At 43.1% G+C, this 13,029-nt stretch overlaps 1 protein-coding gene across 1 annotated transcript in view; it reads left to right on the top strand.

The window, feature by feature from the left end:
* Positions 1-12,713, top strand: part of LOC139629487 (potassium/sodium hyperpolarization-activated cyclic nucleotide-gated channel 2-like) — a 32,709-nt gene extending 19,996 nt beyond the window's left edge. The window contains exons 5-8 of the mRNA XM_071492126.1: positions 5,043-5,189; positions 5,442-5,682; positions 5,772-5,936; positions 6,489-12,713. Coding sequence (XP_071348227.1) covers positions 5,043-5,189; positions 5,442-5,682; positions 5,772-5,936; positions 6,489-7,438 — 1,503 coding nt within the window. The 3' untranslated portion in view covers positions 7,439-12,713. The remainder of the gene's footprint in view (positions 1-5,042; positions 5,190-5,441; positions 5,683-5,771; positions 5,937-6,488) is intronic.
* Positions 12,714-13,029: the final 316 nt, after the last annotated feature.

The raw sequence follows: 13,029 nt of genomic DNA, 5'->3' as shown, positions 1-13,029 counted from the left end.
GATATATGGTTTTTAACAGGAGAACAATGATATTTTGAGAAAATAAGAGATTACAATTTTGTGTTTTGTATTACCAGTCTTCCCTTTAGATCACAGATTGTGCCTTTAAGACATGCAACAGACAGTGTATTAGTAATGTGACTCTACACCAATACACCTTGTGCATCCATAATCAGCTCTTAATGGCCTCACAGGGGTTTTACACTGATTCAGCTCCTCTCTCTTGTAGAGACTAATCTCAGTCAGCGAGACAGGGAGCAGACAGCAGTCTGAGCTCTCTGCCATGATGTGGCACTGCACAGGATACAACATGCTGTTTTCTACCTTCTTCCCCCCTCCTCCTCTCCGTCTTTGTGTCACTGACACCATCAACAACAGTGATTTGTTCTCTCTCAGCCAGACTGCTTGTCACTGATCGCTTCAATTATCCAGAGCGAGGCTGACTTTGCAAAGATAGTGGCCAGAGAGATTCCTGTTCACCATCGTCTACAACAAAAACAGTGTCCCTGTGGTTGTGCCAAATGATTTTCACTGCTCTGGTAGGAAGTGTGTCTGATGTGCAAACTCTTATCAGCCGGTCTCCTTTGCTCGTCACTCCCTTTGACTGAATTACAGGATTTTCCTTAGAAGTCTCATTTCATTTAATGAGACTTTGTACTGTGTGAGACCCCACAGTGTGTTGTTCCTCCCTCTGTACACATCTTTGAATTGAAGACAGACAAGACAAGCTGACTTACTGCTATCTGATTTTCCTCTCTTTGGTGAATGTGCTTCATAATGTAATGAGGCGATTTAGCCGGGAATGAAGTGAATGAATTATACATCCACATGGCCGTTTGGGATGAACTCAAATTAGGATTTCCGATGGAGAGAAGTTGTGGGATGAGTGAGCTGGAGAGGAGAGGAAAAAAGAAGGGAACAGGAGGAGAGGAGAGGAACTGAAAGAAGAGGAAGGGTAGGAAAGAAGGGAAAAAAGAAGGGAAGGAAAGACAGGAGAGGAGAGGAGATTAGAGGAGAGGAGAAGAGAGGAGAAGAGATTGGGGGGAAGGGAGGGTAGGAAAGAAGGGAAGGTAAGACAGGAAAGGGTGGAAGAGGAGAGGAACTGAAAAAAGTAAGGATAGGATAGGAAAGAGAAGAAGAGGAAAAGGAAAGGAATATAAAGGCAAGAAAATTAAAGAAAGAAAAATAAACTAAATGAAAAGACAGGATAGGAAGAAAGAAGGATGAGGGGATGATAAAACACTGGCAGCTGTGTTGGGTCAGTAGTTCATGAGCTAAAAAGTGGAAAATTTAATCAAAGTTTGAAACAAAACTCTCCATAAATTTTCCTCTGAATGACAAATCACAAAATGCAAAGAGTTCCCAAAACAGCAGTTTAGATGACAAAATGTCAGTGAAGTGTTTTGCTGTCGCACACACTGTCATCAAAGTGACACAGAAAGTGGATGTCATTTTCAATCTCATTTGGGTGTTTGTCAGTCCCCTCTGGGTTCTGCGATGCACCAGTCAAACGCATGCTCCCCCTCCTCCGTGACACTGGAGAGACTTCAGGTCGGCCCGACGATGATCGATATGGCGCACTGTGACATGGCTCTCAAAGTCAAGTCATTAAATGCCACCATCTAAGTTCAATCAGATAGGCTTTTGCTGCCTCACTCGTTCAGACTTAGCCGAGCCACAATCGGCCGGAATGACTTTTGTGTCTCACTGCAGCTGCTCAGCCGCTGCATCTCTGCGAGGAGTGTGAGGTTTTTCCTCCCTGCCAGAAAACCCCAAACCTGCACTTTGTTCACAATCAGCAATTCTCCTCTATGAAAAGAGACACCAGCTGCAGCGTTAGCTTTGACATGCCGGGTAAAGAGTTGTGACACGGGGTCATTTCTTTAGGCCACCCTCCATCTGCAGATGTCAGGAAACAGAGTTACTCACGCAGGTGAGACTCTGTGTTGCTTAACTCCATCACCCGAGCTGTGCAGCTGTCCCCGCCCAGGAGACTTTTCCTGACGTAGAGGATGTTCATGTTATATGGCAGAATGAAGCAGGGGGGATGACGGTATCAGTCAGAAACATGTCCTGTTTTTTTCTGGGCAGAGTGACAACACTTTTTACCTGCCTGCAGTGCAGAGTGCTGAGGGGTGATGTAGGCCCACCTCCCCTCTGCAGAAACAGTGTGTGGTGTAACATTAGTGGGATAACACTGAACCTACACTCAGCACAGAAAGTATTTGTTTCTGTTGCTTTGGCTCTGTAATCCAACACTATGAGGCTTAAAGCTTTTACCACCTGCTGCTCTACAAGTGAGATGCTACAACTTCCTATGGATTAGACTCTTAGATTTTCAAAGTGGTGACATTCAAAAGCGAGAGAAGAATTTAGAGCCATGCAAGCAGCTCTGTCAAGTTGTGCTTAGGCACAGCTGTGCTTTGAGCTAACAGCAGCATGCTAACATGCTCACAATGACAAAGCTAACATGCTGATTTTTAGCAGGTAGTGTTTACCATGGTCGCATGAGCACTGTAGGTTTCCCACAAGACACAAACGTTTACCCGAGATGAGACAGGAAGTGAGTCAGGACACTCCCCCCCCCCCCCCCCCCCCACCCTCCACAAACTCATCATTATGATGTACATACAAAAAAAGCACAAAAAATATTTTATACTCAATGGAATATTAACGCCTTAAAATTGTTATGTCCAAATTCACTGGAAAGACAAGTGTTTGTGGGTGTTCAATGTTTGTCTTAGAGTCTGGCCTGAAGACCAGACTAAACCTGAAATAAGCAAAATCTGAAGATGGCTTGTGAACAAACCTGGCAGAGCACCATGAGGGAAGATGCCTAGTGTCTGCTGAGTCCAGTCAGTCATTCACAACCAAACTTTATTTATGATTATGTAACTTCATTTGTTTATTTCAGTCCCTTGAAATTGAGTCTGTATTAAAGAAGAAGAACAAAGTGTTGTGCTGTCTTCATACTTTGTGACTACATTGTAAATACCATGAATAAAATCTCTACTATGAATAATTTTCTTGCTACTTTAACCCTAATTATTTGAAAATGTGCTCACATGATGGGATTTAGTTTGTTGTTTTAGGTGCAAAGAAAAAATTATCTGTGGTAGGGTAATTAGGATTATTTTCTGCTCAACGTGAGTTACTGTCCTGCCGGCATGAAGTCGGGAATAAAAAAAGAGAGGATTTTGTTGCCCTGTGTTTCAAGGTTTGAGATAAGCATAATCCTTAGGTACATTAGAATTGAGTTATGTGCAACTTAATGTCTTTGTTTGCCAAATGTGTCTCTCCTCTGTAAACACAGAGCGAGCCTGTCTGTTTGTGACAGGAAACAATTTCCAGTCAGATGCTCTTGAGGATCCAGAACTTGTAAACAGTGTGTGTGAGCAGGTGGACCTCATTGTTTTGCTCTGACAGGACACATGGCTGCTGACTGCAGCTGAATGTAGCAGAGGTGAACCTGGGATCTTCCAGTTGTGTTGCAGCCTCTCCTCTCTGAAGCAAACCCACTGAAGCCACAGTCAAGGGGACTGTCACCTGATGCCAGCCGACAGTTTTTGTGTCGTTCACCCGCCACACAGTAGTAGAGTTTTAGAACCAATGGGATAGAGGTGGAACAGAAGATGACTTCTTCAGTCAATATGTGCCAGCCTGCTGAGCGTGTCTGGACAGTTTTATAGGTGCCGGGTTGAGCTGTGGTCTTATTGAGCTTCCCATTTGAGCTGAAGTGCACACAGACTGACAGCAAAGTACAAGCAGAAATCTTTTTCTCTCAACAGTTTACTGTCTGTCCTCTGTACCGCCACATCTATCACTCCCCCTCTCTGCAGCCCGGCCACGTTTTTTTTTTTTTTGGTTCCTCCATGGTTGGCACTTTGGTATAGATTGTGATTAGCATATCTCAACAATAGAGGCTGGTTGTTTGTGTTGTTGCCATGTTGGACCCTTCACTTTCTATTGATCTGGCATTGATTAACTTCTGGCTAGCACTGATCAAAGACCGAGTGTGTTCATTTCAGTTGACAGCTGAAGGGCGTGAGCTTGCTCTGTTCTGTGTGGTTGTTTGTGTTGTCTTTGTTGACTCACTGGAAGAAATACGAGAGAAATACTCTTGCAACCACCTCAAATAAGATACCATGTTTGTTGTTGTTGAGAAGTTGTATCCCTTGTGGAGGCCGTAGTTTGTGGTGCTGTTGAATTGTGTTGTGCAAAAAAAAATACTACAAAAAATAATAAAACCTAAGTCAACAGTACAATAAATAACAGCCTCCAAAGTGACCATAAAGTTGAAAAGTTTCACTATAAACTGAACATTAAAGCTTTCATGAAGGTAGGATCTATTGCAGGGCTGCTGTATTAGACTGGCAACTGAGTCTAGGTCTCAGTGTAAAACAAAAAACAAATGTGTAACTGCTGCACAAACATCACTTTGCTGTGCTTCTGAGGTGGCTTCATAAAAATGATTTTAAAATATACAATGACCTCTGCGTACTTGCTGTATGTGATTTGCAGTTCTTGCTGTATATACACAGTAGTCAGAAATGGTTGCAACTTGTTTAACCAATTGCATCGTAACCTTACAGCCTTTGTTAGTTTATTTACAGAATAAAGCTCGTAATATTCTATCGAAGAATTGCCTATTTTTGGGGACTATTTTCAGCTGCAGAAAGTTACACATTTGATGTTCTGTGAGTGTTTACCAACAATAGGTCACTGTTTGTGGGACTGACGCAAAATTAGCTAAATAGTGTGGCTCACTGATACGTTTTATGCTTTATGGCACAGAGGTATAACTTAAGCTACACACACAATATTTAGAGGATCAGTTCTATTATTTTTTTTTCTGTGTGTGTTTTCACAGGATTTGCATAGAAAATTATAGAATATCACCTGCCCCCATCTTTGTTTAGGTAATACACAAGCTAACATGCTGACTGAGGGTTAATAAAACTGTTCTTGCAGATGTGTTTTTAAAATCATTTTATGCATTGCATTAACCGGCCATTATCTCTGTCCATCCCACTCCCTCTCAGTACAAACAAGTGGAGCAGTATATGTCCTTCCACAAGCTTCCTGCTGACTTCCGACAGAAAATCCATGATTATTATGAGCACAGATACCAGGGCAAGATGTTTGACGAGGAGAGCATTCTGGGAGAACTCAGCGAGCCTCTCAGAGAGGTAAACACACAATTTCAACATTTAAGTATCAACTTCTAATTTTATTGTGGTAAGATATACACTGATAATGTACTTAAAGATTATTTTTGTTCATGACATAGTTAAAATGATTTACTCTGTTCATACTATTTCTTTCCAACCTTTATTTTGTAGTTTGTTTATCCCACGTGTACAAGATGTGCGTTTATACTTGCATGCAGAGGGACACCTCAGTCTTGTACAGTATGTACCAAGCAATGTGTTTTATCTTAGGAAATTGTCAACTTCAACTGTCGCAAATTGGTGGCGTCCATGCCACTGTTTGCCAACGCAGAGCCGAACTTTGTGACAGCCATGTTGACCAAGCTGCGTTTTGAGGTGTTCCAGCCACATGATTACATTATAAGGGAGGGCACAATCGGAAAGAAAATGTACTTCATCCAGCACGGAGTCTGCAGCGTCATCACCAAGGGCACCCTTGCAATGAAACTCTCTGATGGCTCTTATTTTGGAGGTAGGCAGCAGGTTGTACATTCCCTGTGTTTTTCTCTCCTTTTAACTTTCTTTTTTTAAGCTTTTGCACTTTCTCTTTCCCCGTTTCAGAGATCTGTTTATTGACGAGGGGTCGGCGAACAGCCAGCGTGCGAGCAGAGACTTACTGTCGACTCTACTCTCTCTCTGTTGACCACTTCAATGAGGTGCTGGAAGAATATCCCATGATGAGACGAGCCTTTGAGACTGTTGCCATTGACCGTCTAGACCGCATAGGTAAACAAAAACTAAATCAAAACAGAACTTTACAGAGAAACTTTAGGGGGAAATAAGGGGGGGTTGCATACATAAGATTTGGCCCTGACATTTGGGTGAATTTACCCTGTGAAACATAGCATCATACCAAGCAACTAGGAGTCTCTGCCTGCAACTCTTTTTTAAAATTTAAAAAGTACACAAAGCATGCACTCTAAAATGAAGCCCGTTTACAGAAAACAAAATGATATTGTGCTCAGGAAATGTTTCCAGAATATTAATGTTGAAATAGGCAGTAAAATGAGCCGTGCCGTTCCCTCAGAATGACACAGGACACTGTAACAGTAGATGAGAGTACAGGGTGACACGTCCATTTTCCTGCGGGCTTGTTCTGCTAGAGGATGTACCTGGTCTGAAGGACATCACATGCTCTATCTGCCTCGTATTGTTCTTTCCCAAATCCTTTTTCCCCACATATTTATGCTTTGTTCTGCTTTTTGTCCTCCCTGTCCTGTCCTTTCTCATTTCTGCTTGTAGCTCTTTAATAATCAATCCATTAATTTGTTTCTGCAGGTAAAAAGAACTCTATCCTGATGCACAAGGTTCAGCATGATCTCAACTCTGGCGTCTTTAACAACCGGGAGAATGAGATGATCCAGGAGATTGTCAAGTACGACCGTGAGATGGTGAAGCTGGTGGACCTGCAGCGGCCACGAGCCATGTCTATGACCCCTTCCATTGGTGGTATCTTTGCTCCCCCTGGTCAGCCGCAGACAGGCTCTGCTATCGCCACCCTCCAGCAGGCTGTGGCCATGAGCTTCTGCCCTCAGATGGCAAGTCCGTTGGTGGGTCCAGGGACTCTGCAGTCTCCTCGTATGGTGCGAAGGTTCCAGGTGATGCAGAACCTCTCCAGCCCAGTCTCCATGTCTCCTCTTCAATCTCAACCACCTCAGACGCTCGGAGGGGCGTTTGGATCTGCAATCTCCAGCCCTCCCGTCCAAAGCCCGCTCGCAGCTTCAGGACGGACTTTCCAGTACATGGCGAGCGCAGGACCCTCTGGGTCCCAGTTGTCCCTAGTACAGCACCATGCACCCAGCCCCACACAGACCCAGCAGAGGCCTGCCTCACACAAGAGCACCCACTCCCTTCATGCAGGCACCTTGAGCCAGGATACCCGGGCCCTGTCTGCCTCCCAGCCTTCGCTCCCCCAAGAGGGACCACCACAAGCTGCCTCTGCAGCCCCCAGCCCTCCTCCCTCCACCCGCACCTCCAACACCTCCATCGGCCCCCCTCAGCCCCCTCACCCGGGCATGCCCGGGTCCTCAGGGGTGGGGAGATCGGCAGGAGCTCAACAGAGGGTGGCCTTTGCCTCCACACCGCCTCCCGGTGGACCTGCTGGAATGGGGGCAGTAGCAGCAGCTGCTGGATCAGGACCTCCAGACTCTGGAGTTCCCAAGAAAGATTCAATTGTCAGCCTTCCAGAGCTAGACTCTGCCAGATCCCGGCTGTCTTCCAACTTGTGACCCTGGTAGAGTTCAGGAAAGAGGCCTTTTTTGTAGGAGAATCTGTTTGTTTTAGGTCAGTCCAGCTGATCTGTCAGCCTGCTAAATGACCAATCAGCTACCGCCCTCGCCACCAGTCATTTGTCCTGGATGCACTGTGTGCTGGTGTCAGCAGAAGGAAAAGAGCAACTCAGAGTCTTGAGACACTTTGGCTAGGAGGAGTCTATACAATTAAACTAGTATAACTTAAGGTTGAACTGGTCTAGTCTACTGTGCCAGCACCTTTAGTCTTAGTATCACCCCTTACACTCTGCTTCCAAACACCTACTGTATATCGCTCTCTTTACTGTAAAGATATGAAGAAAAGTATGATAAATGTAACTATTGCATACTGTGTAGAATCCATGCAATGCAATCTAGCAGGAGCTGGACTTAAAAATGAAAATCAGGGACTTGAGGTCAAATGACAATGACATTTTAAGCGTTCAAAAAGTGTTTTGAGTGTAATTTTTCTGTATAAGCTGTCGTAGCAAAAGAACACATTGCTCTTCATATTGTTTAAAATAGTAGTGAAAATAGTGTTTTAGACCGCTGGTCGATCTTACATCGATGTGTAAATAGATGATGAAAAAAGTACGGAAGGATATTATATTCATTGTATCTACCCAAACCAAAGTTGAGCTTGAACACAAAGTCTGGTTGTGTCTGTATCAACTAAAAAAGAAACATAGAAGAAAATGCCATTTATTTAACTGCCTTGATTCAACGTTAGAAGCCATATATTTGGTTTGTGTGTATGTATATATGTGGGTGTAAGTTTGTGTGCGTGAGTTTGTCGGTACGTTTTGGTTCTATTTTCAGAGAACGGACTCACATACTCTCTACACTGCTTTGTCAAGTGTTATTGGTTTGACATGCTGACAGTGGCTCTGACCTGTTTTCATGAAACATCTGGGAGGTGGTCAGCTGTTTGGTCAGCGTACTGATTGTAACCCTGAAGGCATAGGTGGTTAAATTATCTGAGCTTTATTGAAAGGAAACATTTGTGAACAACCCATACTGTATACTTGCTTGTTTTTGTCTAGGTTTATTGATTAACACATGCAATATAATTCTGCAATACTCTACCCTGCCTATATATAAATATATATGAATATAAATATCTATACATATGCTGTACAGGAAAGTGAACTTCTCTCTTTTTCCTTTTGTTTTCTTTTTAATGTGAAATCTTAAAGACTCCAGCAGCTGTTGTGGCTTCACTTGAGGTATTGTAATCCAGTGACCATGTTGTTACCTTAACCAAAAATGTTTGAAGGAATGAGAGGATGTGCAGTGTCAATTTCGTAAAAACAGAAGGGACAAACTGCTGAAAACTGGTTTAGAGTCACAGGAGGAATCCACACTTTGAGTTCAGCAAGTCAAATCCTCAAAAACGTCACTTTAAAGCCTATTCGAAGATATTCAATTGTAAGATGAATGGGGGATTTGGGGTGGGCAATATGGGGCCAGAATGCCTCACCTGTAAAAAAAAAAAAAGTTGTTGCCCCATATTGAAGTCTCTATGTGCCCCACATCACCCAAAACTCCCACAAATGCCTCAACATTTAGATCCACAACAATCCCATAGTTCAAACTTTGGGATTGTGTTGAGGCTTTAGTTAGATTTATTCTAAATATTCTGATCCTTTTGAGCCTAAAAGCCTTCTCTTGCTGAATGTATGCCATACGAGAAGGAAGACAGCTAATCAGATATAAACTGCCATGTAAATAAAGGGACAGAGATTTAAAGAAGCTTTTATGATGCAAGGGGGTTGTGGGCATTGCTGTATGTGTTGCTGAGTGTCTGTGTGATCTTTTTAGGTTCGATGATGCTTCTCTGGGTTGAACGTTGCTGTATTTAACCTGAATGCTACCCCGACTCCACCCCATCCCCAGAACTAACATGAGAGGACTTTTTTTTTGTGCATTTATTGAAGTGGGTGTGAACGAGAGAGAGTCGTAACCACTTTGAACTCCTCGGTCTAATGTGAGCACTGAGGACATCCATTTAAGCACCTTGTGTTGCACTACGACCTTGTAATCAAAATGAAAATCAATGCTCTATTCTCTTAAAATGGTTGCAGTACTTCTCCTGGAACCATTATCTGGTTAAACTGTAAGGATGAAAACAGAATTCAATTGGGATAGAAAATATGCAGCTGATTCAATGTGTTAAACAAACACCGCATCCAACATTTTCAGCTCTGAGCATTGATCCAGAGCCAAACTGTAAAATCGATGCGATGGACATTTCACTCAGGTTTGCTACCTTTCCAGAGAGATGTATTGATTGCCACAGCGTGGCTTTTCATTGATTTATGTAGACCTGTCTATCCTCCCATAATCAACTTGTTGATTTAACCATGCTGAAAGATTCCCCTTGAATTTTGATTGGCCGAGAAAAACAAGGCAGATTTAGTGGAGTCATAAACCTTCGATTGTTTTTAGCATAACTCACTGCAGCCATTTTGTCCTGATCACTCTTCCTGAGAGCTGTTCAAGTCTTGAAACAAGGTGTAGGTGATTGTTTTTATCCAAGGGCTTCATTATTGTAATCCCGGGCTCATTGTCACTGTAGAGCAGCCACATTTTCACGTTCTGTTTGATCAATAACATGCACTAAACCTCGTTCTCTGTCACACCTGGGTCACAGTGCTGCGACCCGCTTCATCAGCAACACAGGAACTTTGTATTGCTTTTTTCCTATGGGAAAGGTACATGCCAAAATGCCAATACGATTGTGAATGAACTGAGTCCATTTGAGTCAGTAGCTGTTGTGTGCTTCAATACTGTTCCAGTGCAATCAATTGGTCCTCTTCCCTATTCCTTTGTGCTAATACCAGAGTTTGCCCTATTAAGCTGCTATCAGGACTGTGCTGATGGTATTTGAATGAGTCCACAGTCAGTGAGAGCAAGATGGAAGGAGAGTCAAAGAGCTAATGTTTCAGGCAATATCAGGCACCGTCTCTGTTTCGTTGCATCCATCCAATAAGATACTGTAGTGTGTAATTCACTCCCACTCAAAGGATGGCATCCCAGACACTTTGATCAGTACTGCTCTGTTTGAACCCTCAGCTATGAGGCTGATACAGCCCTGGCCAAGCACATACTTCTGCCAGTTATCTGTTTTGTGTCTGTGTCACAAGTGTGATCAGTCAGTTGGCCTCCAGCCACCGCCGACATGTTTGTGTGTGTGTGCGCGCGCGCGTGTGTGTGTGATATAGCGCTGTATTTGCCTGATGACGGGGGGTTCAAAGTGCGATTGTTTAATGGTTCTTCTTCTGGACCTTGCTGTGAAGTGGGATTGAAATCCCTCATACATGTTTGACACTGACTGACAATTATTGAGAGCATCTGAGTTTCAAACCTCTCATTCTTGCTGTACCAGATATTAAGGGTACTGAATGCCTTGGTGTTGATATGTTAGCAAATCAGGGTATTATTTTTGTTTGTAAAAGTGTCTTTGATTTATCGGTATATTTTGTTTGGTTATTGTTTTTACAATGTGCCCCATGCACATGGACTGTATATACCTTGTGCCTAGTATATCTAGTTTCCACATAGTCTATTTTTGTGGTATGTATGTGCCTGTAAAAATGCAAATACGTGTTTTTATTTTCAACTTGCAATATATGTAAAAACATTAGATGAAGATTAGTATCGCTGAATTAAAATGACAATGTCAGTATATATAATTTTCCCTGATTTGGGAAACACAAAATTGCACATTTTTGTTGGTTTGAGCCTTCCAACACCATGCGCGCTGTACTCTGTACTTTCATGTTCTGTACATATGGTATACACAGAGATGTGGGGCACATTGTTGTGTTTTTACCACAACCTGCTGTATAAGAAACATTTTCTACAGTGAGAGGGTGAGCTCTGACAGGCTTCTGGTGGATATCGGCAGTCTAGACGTTAGCTTAGATGACCTGCTTGCTGCACAGAGCCAAAAATGACAAAAGTAAATAACAACTGAAACTGTGGAGATGCCTGCACAATATCAATAACAATACAGAAACAAAACTAGGCTGTGCACATGCTGGAAAATCTTTCTCAAACTATAATGTTGCACAGTTCTGTAGACTCTGATGCTGGTTGCACACTGATCTGGTGTTTGCTATTAAAAAAAAAAAAAAAAAGAAAAAAAAAAAGATCTCTCTAAGGCTGAATTTGGCTCACAAGCCACAGCAGTCACGAGCTCGTCTCCTGGTTGAGTTACCTTGACAGATAATAGCAGAGTGCATGTTTGTATTTTTCTTATCTAAGCAGAGTTCTATGTACGATTCTTAGTGGGACCTTCAAATCTAGACATTGTCGTGTACCAACTACTGTACAATGATTTTATTTAGTCTAACAGTTAAACCTTTGTGTCGTAGCTACTGTAGCCTGCTTAGCTTACCTAAGCCTTCTCTCTGCTTCAGGACTCTGTGTATTGTGTGCTTGAGTTTGTGTGTGCGTGTGTGTGTTCCTGTGCCTTTCCTTCTATAATGTTGGTCCCACTTCAGAATATGATGCCATTTAGGGGGTTTGAAACCCACGTGAGGCTAAGAGAGGCGCCAGCACCAGCTGGAAAGTGTTACATGGTCATAACTCCATTTGTTCTAAGAAAAAAAAAAAAAAAAAAAAAAAAAAATTAAAAGACAAATTTTAAAAAATAACAAAACACTGTAATGCTCCTAGAAATGACTTTGGCACATCCCTAGACTTAGTAGCATTCCACAGCCTGCACGAGCAGCTCGGTGTGGGCATCCAGACACACTTTACCAGCACCATGTAGACAACAGCACAGATATCTGACACAGCATGTGTTCTCTCTCTCTTTCTCTGGAGGCCAGTCTGCAACCATCTCAGGCTGTGCTTGGCTTCTGCTCTTAACAAAAAAGGTTCAAGTATGTCAGAACTCCAGCTCTGTCTAAGTTGATGTCTACAATCCAGGGACAAATCAGCACCCAGCCTGAGCCGCAGCACTTTCAAATCGATCTCATAGGATCAGGTGGATACTTTGGATGCTGGTGATATTTGTCGCCGTCCAGTCCTTTCAGACTGAGATACAGCTGGCGGCGACGGCAAGGGGCTGATTTGAACCTGCGTCCAAAAGGCTGTCTTGTCCACCACCTCTGCTGGCCGAGAACACAGAGCCACACCCTGGTCTCTCTCAATAAGCTGGTCTGTCAGTCAGTGGCAATGTTGTTTAAGCGTTCGTAAAAAGACATTGTTGTGCAATAAAAAGATGAGCGCATTGGCATACTTATCTCTGTGTGTGGACTTTTATTCACTGGTGTGTCTCTGTTGTTCAAAATGCAGTGTGATAAATGCAGTGTGTGTGTGTGTGTGTGTGTGTGTGATTGTGTTTGTGTTTGTGAGTGAACATTTAACATACCTCCTGGAGTTACACTTGTAGCTGCAAACACATGTGCACAAACAAACACACACACACACACACACCTCAACCTTGTAAATCAGCCAGCAGCCCCTCCACCCTCATCCTACACCACATCAGATGAGATCTCTCTCTCTCTCTCTCTGCAGACAGGGGCTCTGCTGCATCCCTGATGAGATGTCTGAGC

Source organism: Trachinotus anak, unplaced genomic scaffold, assembly GCF_046630095.1.
Source record: "Trachinotus anak isolate AG129_WGS33_773 ecotype Australia unplaced genomic scaffold, CSIRO_AGI_Tana_v1 ptg000012l, whole genome shotgun sequence".
In the NCBI taxonomy this organism is placed as follows: Eukaryota; Metazoa; Chordata; class Actinopteri; order Carangiformes; family Carangidae; genus Trachinotus; species Trachinotus anak.
The sequence above is the reverse complement of the archived record's forward strand: the minus strand, read 5'-3'. Positions and strand labels throughout refer to the sequence as shown.